Source organism: the organism of the source record quoted next, unplaced genomic scaffold (genome assembly GCF_019419815.1).
Source record: "Pyrus x bretschneideri cultivar Hongxiangsu unplaced genomic scaffold, Pyrus_bretschneideri_v1 Contig23, whole genome shotgun sequence".
In the NCBI taxonomy this organism is placed as follows: Eukaryota; Viridiplantae; Streptophyta; class Magnoliopsida; order Rosales; family Rosaceae; genus Pyrus; species Pyrus x bretschneideri.
This window is the reverse complement of record NW_025999535.1, coordinates 5,583,154-5,593,682: the sequence shown is the minus strand read 5'-3', so window position 1 is coordinate 5,593,682 and position 10,529 is coordinate 5,583,154. Positions and strand designations below refer to the sequence as shown.

Sequence of the window (10,529 nt, the reverse complement as noted above, 5' to 3'; positions counted from 1 at the left end):
TCTTTTGCTATTATAAAAATTACATTTATATCTCATTTACATTTTTATGATATGTAAATGTGAGTTTTACTTTAAAGGGTGATATGTAAATTACATATTACATCTATTTTAACCTATAGAATCACCTCCTAAAGATGTAAATATGAGTTCTTTAGTACAACCGATATTAGGAATGGGGAAATCGAAGACAAGTTCTCAACTATATATAGATATTGTTCTTAACTATTTGAGGATAAGTGTCTCACTAGTCGTGTCAATATCTCAGTTAACTAATACCAATGTTTAACCATGTGGGTCTCTTTGGAATTTGCTTCTAGAATGGTTAGAAGCATTTTCTTTTTACAACCAAGAAGGCTACTAACCATGACAGAAAAGTGCTTCCTAAAAACCTAAACTTAAATTTATAAATATATACGTACTTATAACATAATCGTTTAGCTTTCTTTAAAAAACAATTTCAAACAAGTTCATGGTCTATGTTTAAACCTCATGCCTCAATAATAGCATCTCAAAACTATTATTGGGCATCAAGTGTATCATCCGTGTTTAAATCCCACGCGCATGTGGGTGGTGATTTCTTCCACAGTTTGTGGTGGTGATATTTCCTCCATCGCTTGATAGCTTGCTTTGACTGTTGCTGTGTGAACCAAATACGAAAAAGTTGAGGTAAAAGCAAAAAGTTTGAGACTTTGCTAAACTCCTCTAATGATTGAAAATATAGCCGAACAATTTTCTGAGTGCCCGCTGATATCTTTCAGTGTTTCATTTTAGCGTTCTATCTTTTGTTTACTAATTATTGTTTGTGCAGATGAATTTGGCTATCAATCATTGCGGCAGTCATGGCAATATTTCTTTCACTGTTTCAATCTGCAAGCATGGCCAGAAAACTAGCCACAGTGAGTGAAGTGTACTTATAATTATGCATGTATTGTTGGGATATTAATATCATCAAGTTCAAGTATTGAATTTTTTGTACATATTTGTATGGATTTTGATGAGTCTATATTTTATTATATATTTTACCCTAATTTTAGTATTAATTTATTGGTTATTTTGTGTGAATTTTGATACTTTGAATTATATTTCCAATATAGGACATTCGATTTCCTCTTGAGCATAAAGTATTCAAACATATGAATTTTGGAGTAATTCCAATTGGAGGATGTTCATTAGTCTTTCAACGTATTTGTGTCAAATGTTCATTAGTCTTTCAATGTATTCGTGTCAAAGTTTCAGACTTTTATATCAAGCGGTTTAATTATGGCGACGAAATAAATGACCAGCGTGCAATGCTGTCAAAGTGACGTTTTGGGCTTATTTGAGCTTTTTGACGTCCAAGATGATGTCTTTTGTGTTCGAGGCCTTCTGCAATTATGTGCGGGACATCTCAAGCTTTAATTTTAGCCATTTTGGGCCTGTTTTGGAGCCCTGAAGATTCAGAAATGTGGGATTCTTTATGGCTGGCCGGATTTCCCAAAGTTAGAATAGAAATTTATAAATAAAGATATTTAGCCATTAGGGTATTAGAGGGAAGGAAAGGAGGAGAACACGTGCACTACTTTAGAGAGCTTTTGAAGTTTATTTTCAAGATGTTTTCTTTCCATGTTCTTAATAATATTTTGTTTTATGATTGTTCGTGGCTAGTTTTTTTGCTAGGGCGAAGTCTTGACTCTTAGCAAGAATATGTAGTTTCTTTTCAATTTACTTATAATATTATGCATGCATGTTTTGAATTATTACTCACTGTTATAAACTATCTAAGTGTCTTAGTATTCGCGACCAATATGATATTTAGAAAAGTAATTTGATGCAATTTTGGTCGGAAGGTTCCCTGAAATTGACGATGTCTTCTTGTGGTTAATAATTGTAATTTCACTTAGGATGAACACCACGCCTTAAGGGTTGCATGGTTTTTCAAAGGGTTTTCATAAAACTTAATGAGTTTTTCATGTTCATATTTAATCTGAATGTTCGGACGGTTACATGTTAGATATATGTTCTATGTTGGAGGTTCCAAGTAGGATATATATTAGGAAAACCTAACCTTCGAAATATGCATGGGTAATTCATAAGTAATTGGAAAAACTACGTAGGATTGTTAAGGAGGCGAAACCCTAGTGTTTCTTTAAATTGATTTCTTAATTTGTTTTTTTATTTATTAAATTCGTTTTTATTATTTTAAATTTTAAAATCAACATTTTCTAAACATGGTTTTAAATAATTAATTAAGAGTTGGTTTTAAACACAAATTATTCCTTCAATCTCTGTGGAAAATGACCTTACTTTTGTACCCTTACAAGTATGTTTGAGTGTTTTTATCTCTACTTTTACATGTGCTAAAAATCCTATCAGATTTCATATGGGTTTTACTACTAATGCAGTATTGTAACATAATTGTTTCTCAAATTTGTGTTTTGAAGGTAAAAAATATATAGTACCCATCAAAATGCTGAAGGAACCTAATTCTAGTTGTACACCTTAGAATGCTTGCCAAGATCTGGCATCATTGGCAAAGACTGATAGAAGTAGCAGTTTCCCAACTATGACTTTCGTAAATTCCATGGCAGGTAACAAGCCTTTCTCTTTCACAGTTCCGCTTAACATTGATTAACTTATCTTTCTATTGCATCTGTTTTTTTTTTTACTTCCAAAGAAGTGAACTTTCTTATCTATAATGAAAAGGTCTAACTTCAAAGGTAGCTAGAGACATATAATTGGGAGCTTTTTTAATTCCCTTGTCTTCTGGATACCGTATAGAATTTGTGAACATTTATACTCTTCAAACTGTGTGAAATTAGCTGTTATTTAGCACACCGTGTTACTGCTGATATTTAGTTTGTTCATTGCGATTGCATGAACTCAATGAACTTGCTTGTAACTGTGATATTTGTTTCAGCAGCGAATTTGATCTTCACAGACATGGCAAAGGCTAGCACGGAGAAAATAACGGTGAGAATGTGCTTAAGTGCAGAATCCTTATAATTTTTTTAGTTCTGCTGTTTTATGATAATTGTTTAGATTTAACGGTCAAAAAATTAACATTTATCTGTGTATTGGTCAAGCTATTATTAAAATCTGTATAAAAAATTCCCAATTTTACCTATCATATATATTCTCTGGAATTAGAATCTTTTCCGAAGGTGCTGTTTCAATGTATACGTTAGCGAATGGAGACCCTGGAGAATGGTTTGGAGGATTTCCATTTTCTTCGGGACAGGACGCTAATGAAGCTGTTCAAGACCAGCCATCATCCCTCAGTTTCTCTAGGTTCAGTCCCACATTCACGTCTTCATTCACATTTGTATTTTTGATGATTCAGTGTCTTGGAATATGCACTGTTTCTCGTTGCTTGTTCGTCTTTACAGTTTGGCAGTTATTTTTGGGGCTGGGCTTGTGACCAGCCTTTCTCCTTGTACTCTAAGTGTTCTACCGCTGACCCTAGGTTACATAGGTAAGCGTATATTTTATCTCATGGATATGGAGACAAATGAGGGGAAAGGGGTTGTCTTTGCGTGGAGATGGACAGTTACTCTTTTGCATGTATCATGTGTAATGCTGATATGAATTTATTGGAATCATGCAGGAGCATTTGGTTCAGGGAAAATCAAGGCAGAGGTGATAACTTGCTACTTTTGATTTCCTTTGTTACTCTCTCTCTCTCTCTCTCTCTCTCTCCATCTGACAGATTGACACACACACGAACACATTTCTAACAATAGCCTGATGTTAATGTTCCTTTTTGGTCAGGTTCTTGGGAATTCAATTGCGTTCTCATTAGGATTGGCAACTACACTTGCACTCTTAGGCATAGGAGCGAGCGTCATTCGCTGGAAAGGCATATGGACAAACAGGGCGGGGGTTACCTTTGACCGCTTCAGGTTTAGCTAGTATTATTGGCTTGAATCTGCTTGAGGTATTCATTCATGTGCCAACGTTGTTCTATTTCGCCTAGAATGTGTATTGGATATTATCTATCACTTTGATTGACCAGGTCTTTCTGATTTTCTGCTAACCCTTATTCTATGCCATCATCTTATGGGTTGACGTTACAGTGACGTTACAGGTAATTGAACTACAGCTCCCCTCATTTTTTAGCAATTTTGATCCCCGGGCTGCTGCTGCTGCTAATTTCCCTTCAAGTAATTACCCACCATAAACTTTTAGAATTTTGTGGTTTAGATAAAGCTGGTTGTCCAAATGATCTTACAAGTTTCAACTTAGACGTATTAGGCGTGCAAGCATATCTAGCTGGGCTTACATTTGCTTTAGCTGCCTCACCGTGCAGTACGCCAGTGCTGGCCACTCTACTTGGATATGTTGCTACATCTAAGGTAAACTCAAATGTTTGACATTTCCTTTGAGCTCTCAGTTTTCTTCAGATTACTGATATCAAAAGCAGTATTTTTACCTTTGTGAACTCTCTAATAGCCTGGCATGGTTGGAATCTTTTACTCTTGATAGGAGATGGATAGATGCAGAGCAATCCTTAGATATTTAGTACAAGTTCTCCGCTAATGCTTGAGAGACACGACTGATGCTCTTGGACCAGTTGTTAAACTCCCTTGAGAACCCTTTGCTAACCGGAGGTTAGGGATGACCACATTTTTGGAGCAAAAACCAGTATTTTATTTTAGTGCAGATCAGTTGCAGTTAGGCAGATGATGTAGGAGGTCATTCTACATTCCTTCAGTGTTGCTTATTGGTCTCAATCAATCATCTCCAATATTTCATATATATATATGTATGTATATGTATATGTATATTTATAGTTCTTATTCATCCTGATATCATCTTACAGCATGCAAATTCAAAACAGTTGGCAAAAAAAATAATAATAACAGAGAGCATATCGGAGCGTTGGGAGTCATTTATCAAAAGTTGATGCTTTCAGTACTTTTTTGTTTTGTTAACTTGCTCTCAGTACTCTTTGCCAGCTCAAGTTTTCCCTTTCTGTAGTTTGTTTACATTGTAAATGTTATTAATTGAAGTTGGCAAACTTTATTGCAGAACCCCGTTATAGGAGGCAGCTTACTTTTGACGTACACAAGTGGTTATGTTGCTCCTCTACTTCTTGCTGCTTCTTTTGCTGGAGCACTGCAGGTCGTGTGGCCTGCCAATTTTTGGATTAGTTGTAAGTTCTGCAGAAAAGAACCGGGACTGAAAGCTTCCACCGTATTTCTTTGTTGTTCTGTTCATCTGCCCTCTGGTGACTGGCCTCATATTAAATATTTCATGACTTGTTGAAAATCTGCCTAGCAATGCTGGCAACTTTATATCGTAGTTGTTTCTGTGCGAACCAGTGCATTCAATATTTTGTTTCAAATTCTTGATTACTTAGAGTGAATGACTATCACATTCCGCTTCAAAGTTTTGTTTTCTTTTTCCTGAGCAAAACCCTTGTATATGCAGAGCCTGCTTTCATTTCGCAAATTTTCAGCATGGATCAATCCAATCAGGTAAGTTCTCAATACCTTAGTTTCCGCTTTTTAATTCTTCGAAACTTGTTAGTACATTTCAGTTCCCCGTGTAATAGAAAAGCATTCACCCCCATCATCGGTTATTGACTATTCTGGTGATAGACAATTAGACATACATATTTTACAACTTTGTCTATCATCAATGCCCTTCCTAATGAGCACTTGGTGATTCTCTGGCCATCGCAAGGCAACTAGGACATCGTATGAGCTATTTTCTCATTTCTCAACTACCTGAGAGGTCGCTGCACGGCTTTCACTAACATGTTTGAATTTTGTTGTCTTAACAGCGGTGCACTTTTGTTAGGAGGGGGTGTATATACTTTCTTGGATAGGCTTTTCCCAGTTACAATGGCAATGTAGAGATTTTCTTAATGAAATAAACGTCGAAACACTTCCAGAATGGCAGCATTACGTTCTTCTTTGAATTCTGTCTGCTCGCAGTTTCACTTGTACAGGATTTAATAGATCTAGGTATGTGTAAATGTAAACTACTCAATTGCATAAGATGGCAAGAGTGAAAAGAATCAGCATGTAACATCATATTTGACCAAACCAGGTTTTTGTGTTTTGGTCACAATCGACCGAACCAAAGTCTCATTGGTTTAACTAACTTTTTGTTGTTATCTTCAGTGGCATTACGGTTAGGTTCTGGATGTTGGCCATTAGGTAGAGATTCTTAGCAATTGCTAAGAGCTCGTGGGTGGAACTTACCCTAAAACCTGTCGTGCAAGGGAAAGGGTTGCCCGGGAACTCCGAAAGTCGTATGAATTTTTGTTTTCCTTCTAAAAATGGATAATGGTTCCGTACGCTGCAAGCTTGTCGACTCATTCTATTGCAATGGCCGATGGTAGCCATTTTCTTTTACCATTGACACAAAGGAGAGTAAAAACGATACCGAAATTGTTCAGGTACGAGATAAACATATTTTCTCCGATAACCTTCATATTAGGGATCGGGAAAATGACTTCATTAATCAGAAACAACGTGGTCCAAGAGGATGGCAACTGATCTCTTGCAGTCTGAAATGGAAGATTTTGTAGGCAGCCTAAACAAAATTTCAACCTTTTAAATGGTTATAAAAAGCACTCTACAGATTAGCCACCACAAGTACTCGGAGGTGTACTTTTTTCTCAAGTGCTTATCCAGAAGCAGATACATTTGCCAAGCTTTTTGGTCACGCCTCACCCACCGGCTTTGCAGTTATGATATTAACATGATCTCATCATCTCTTTTGCCTGGGATTGTGGAGTCGAACTTGCATTTGAAATGCCTCGGCTAATAAATGAAAAACTCAAAAGTATTTTGGTTAATAAATAATCTAAAAAGTAAGATTGAATTAGCTTCAGAAACTAAGATAGATTGGCTTGGCACATACAAAATGGTGTAGTGCCAGATAAGTGATCTTGTTTCACGCTTAGTGTTTGTTTGGACTGGACTATAAGGGTGTGTTTGTTTGCCCTCACTAAGTTTCATTGGACTGGACTAGACTAAGAGTTAGTGTAGTCCAGTGTTTGTTAACAGAAGGGACTAACTTTAATGAGATTAGGTGGGACTCGCATGGACTAAAGAGCTCACTAGGGGGTCTTAGCGAGAGACCACAAAAAGCGTCGGACTACTAAGACCGTTTCTGGGTTTTGCAGCGTCTCGAGAAAACCAAGCGTTCCAACCCCAAGTCACCTTCGTCTCTCACTCCATTGACTCCACAATCCCCCACTCGCCTCCGATTAGCTCGTCGGGCCTTGCTGCAGGGCGATTTCACTGCTCCCCAAAAGCTATTTGAAGATTAGACGACGAACAACGCGATGTCTTAACACATGATTTAGCCAAAACATGAAGAAGGGGGGAGTTTGGGAATTGCAAAAACCCCAAATCTGTTGAGAAGGCAAGAAGTGGAAGGGTAAAAAGGAGGGAGATTTGACTAATTGGGAGAAAAGAGAGTAGCAGAGAGATAGGGGTTAGATGCAGAGTTTGATAGAAACAATGAAGATAAGGGAAAGGAAAGTAAATTAAAAAAAATATTTTATAGTATAATATTTGACTGTCTTTGGTTTTTTAAAGTAAAAGTAAATTAAAGATGATAAAAAAAATATTTTGGGCTCTAAAATAATTTTAGTCCATGAATTAGTCCAGCACTATACAAAACACTTTACTATTATTATCCTGCTTAGTCCAAGTCAAGCCAGTCCAACTTAGTCTCTGAAACTAGTATAGTCCGAAATAGTTCGATACAACAAACGCACCTTAAATTTTTTAAATTATGAAAAACTAGAGATCTCGTAACTACCATGGGATAGAAAACAACTTGGTAGAACAATAATCAACATTTCATCAACCATCAAATCAATTTCATCCAATAAATCAAAATCATATTTTTAATATTTTTCTTTCTGAACAGATTCATGTCCAAGCATCCTTCTCTACCTCTTATTGCATGTCTGAGTTCCCATGCACCGGCCACAGTTTTCGGACATCATTAAAACGAACGAGGATTCTCTCCGGATCATCTTTGTGAGGATTATGGAATTCCCAAATCATACGGTCTAAAAATTATTTTAAATTAAATATAAATAGTACCTAATGAAAACTGACCGCACGATATACAATGACATTAAAACCACAATTTGAGGATCCGGAGAGAATCCTTCTGACATTAAAACTAGCCGTTGGAGTTGATTGCAATTTTCAAAACCCAACTGTAATTATAAAAGTACCCTAAACGCAATTTTTACCCAACAAATTAACTCTGTATTTTCATCAGCACCTATCACTTTACCCAAACAAAAAATGGATAAATATATAAACAAAAAATAAAAAATAAAAAAATAAACTAGTGAGACAATGGGGGCTGGGCCCCACGGCTTACCATCTCCTGGTACTGATTCAACGACTCCTGCCTCTGCAGCCTCATTTCCTCGTTAAACTTTTTTATGAACGCCTCCACTCGACGGTTCAACTCGTCCTGACTCAACGACGGCTCCTTCCTCAGCCGCCCTGACCCCGACGAACGAGCCAGCGACGGCGAGTTCCCGCTGCTCCGCTCCTGGAACGTCTCCGACTTGTTCACCTTCGACTTCGGAGGCGGCGTGTTCTCGTCATTCCTCCTCACGTGCGTCTCCCACGTGTCCGACTTCTTCAGGTGTCTCGTCAACGGCATCGACCGCCCGTCCGTTATCGTCCTCCACGTGCTCTCCAACGTGTCGTGCCGTTTCGGCTTCGACACTCCCAGCGACTTCCCCCCTGCCAAAACAAACCCATTAATTTGCCATTTTGAACTCGTGTGAAATTATACTTATGCCCTCACGAGACAGAAAAATTTTTTTGACTGAGATGATACATTACGTGTGATATATAAATGCTGAAAATTTTTATTTTTAAATTATTAACTTTTTTAACAAACATATCTTATGATTTATATAATGATACGAGATGTATCATCTGTATATCGGTGATACTGAAAAACCTTTTCACGAGTAGTCGAGTAGTCGAGGGCAATTTCGACCTTTCCAACTCCGAAATAAATTTGAAATTTACCCGATAATAAAAAAAGAAAAATCGGGCGGCGCTTTGACCGCCGAAAGGTTAGGTGGTCCGGTCCGGCCAGTCCAGTTCTTTCTTCCTATCCGAATATTCAAAAACGTGTACGACAAGTAGTACATAGGGGGAGAAGGGGGGGAGAGGGGGAGAGAGAGAGAGAGAGAGTGGTACCTTCAGGGCTAGATTTAACTGATTTTCTGTGACCGATACGAGCGGAAACCGGCGGTTTCTGATTCTCGTTCAACCAGAACTCCATAGAGCCCTTCCTCTGCAAACTCGTCTTTACAGGCGTCGATACCAAGGCGTTCTCATCGCCGCAGTCAATCCCCGCCCTATCTTCTCTCTTCTCCTTCTTCTTCACTGCCTCCGGGACCCAAACCTTCTCTTCCAGCACTACTCCTCCAGTCCCTCCTCCATACGAATCCGAAATCTTTGGCAGCACATTCGCATCGTAACCGTACTCGCTTAGAATCACGCCGTCGTACGCCGCGTAGTCGGATTGTATTTGTGTGGAGATCTTCTCCGTCGTCAGAGGAGGGACCATCACCAGCTCCGGCTCCGTTTCCGGATGAGAATCTTCGGGTTTGGGGTGGAGCTTGGAGGAGGCGACGATGCTGATGATGATGCAGTTAATGAGTATGTAGAGATACGGTGGTCTGAGCCAGGAGATGGCGGAGCTCCAGAGAGAAGGGACTTGGGAGATGACGGCGTCGGCGACCAATGGAGATGAGAGTTTCAGCCCCACGGCCATGGAGACCACGCCAGTGGAGATCAGCGCAACCTTAAGAGTGAGTAACCAGGTGTTGCTCGAGCTCGTCGACATTTTTTTCCGGCGATTAAAGTCGCGAATTGATCAGAATCTTTACCTTTTCCGGCTAGAGTTTTATTTAGGAAGTTTAAAGAATGAGTGAATGGGGGAGGAGGTGAGTTATATATAGAGGCGGAGGGGGGTGTGGGTTTTGCGATAAAACATGAGCCGTTGGATCAAGAGGTAGCGTTACCGTTTTGAAGAAGTGGAAATGATGGTATAAGACGGTGACACGTGAATGATAATTATTTCTGGATCTTCTGTGAGGATATATAGTATTCTTTAATTGTATTTGTTCATTGTAAATCGTACAATTAGTTTTTGTCAAGTATTATTGTTTTCAATTTAAAAAAATAAAATAAAATAATTTCTGATTGCACGATATACGATAAATGAACACAATTAAAGGATCCTTGAAATCCTCACAAAGAGAATCCAAAGAGGATCCTTATTCGTAACACATAGGCATATTACATGGCGTGTCTTAATTTAATAATATATAACATTAAATGTTGATAATAAAATAAAAAAACCTAGTTGGACTTTGGAACAATGTAAACTATTAAGGTTGTAACATTCGCAAGGTTGCTTCAGTTACCTAGTGAGTGTAGTATGTGAAGAAATAGAGATAGGAAGCGAAAATAAGATGTAAGTGGTTCATCCTAAGTTGGGCTACGTCCACCAAGGTAGATGAGTTCTCATTACTAGTG

The 10,529-nt window shown here is 38.2% G+C and overlaps 1 protein-coding gene and 1 pseudogene across 1 annotated transcript; one reads left to right on the top strand and one right to left on the bottom strand.

Moving 5' to 3' along the window:
• Window positions 1–808: 808 nt before the first annotated feature.
• LOC103927395 lies at window positions 809–5,979 on the top strand (annotated as a pseudogene).
• Window positions 5,980–8,055: 2,076 nt separating this feature from the next.
• LOC103927396 lies at window positions 8,056–9,923 on the bottom strand. The gene is made up of 2 exons (XM_009336314.3): window positions 9,183–9,923; window positions 8,056–8,714 (listed from the first exon to the last, which is right to left on the bottom strand). The coding sequence occupies exons 1-2, from the start codon at window positions 9,832–9,834 to the stop codon at window positions 8,305–8,307; spliced, it is 1,062 nt and encodes a 353-aa protein (XP_009334589.2). The 5' UTR covers window positions 9,835–9,923; the 3' UTR covers window positions 8,056–8,304.
• Between the last annotated feature and the right edge of the window lie 606 nt (window positions 9,924–10,529).

Excerpts from the sequence above, each read along its gene's own strand:
- LOC103927396 (XM_009336314.3), bottom strand. The coding sequence starts at position 9,834 with ATGTCGACGAGCTCGAGCAACACCTGGTTACTCACTCTTAAGGTTGCG. Across the intron at positions 8,715-9,182 it reads AGTTAAATCTAGCCCTGAAG|GGGGGAAGTCGCTGGGAGTG; the intron begins GTACCACTCTCT and ends TTGTTTTGGCAG.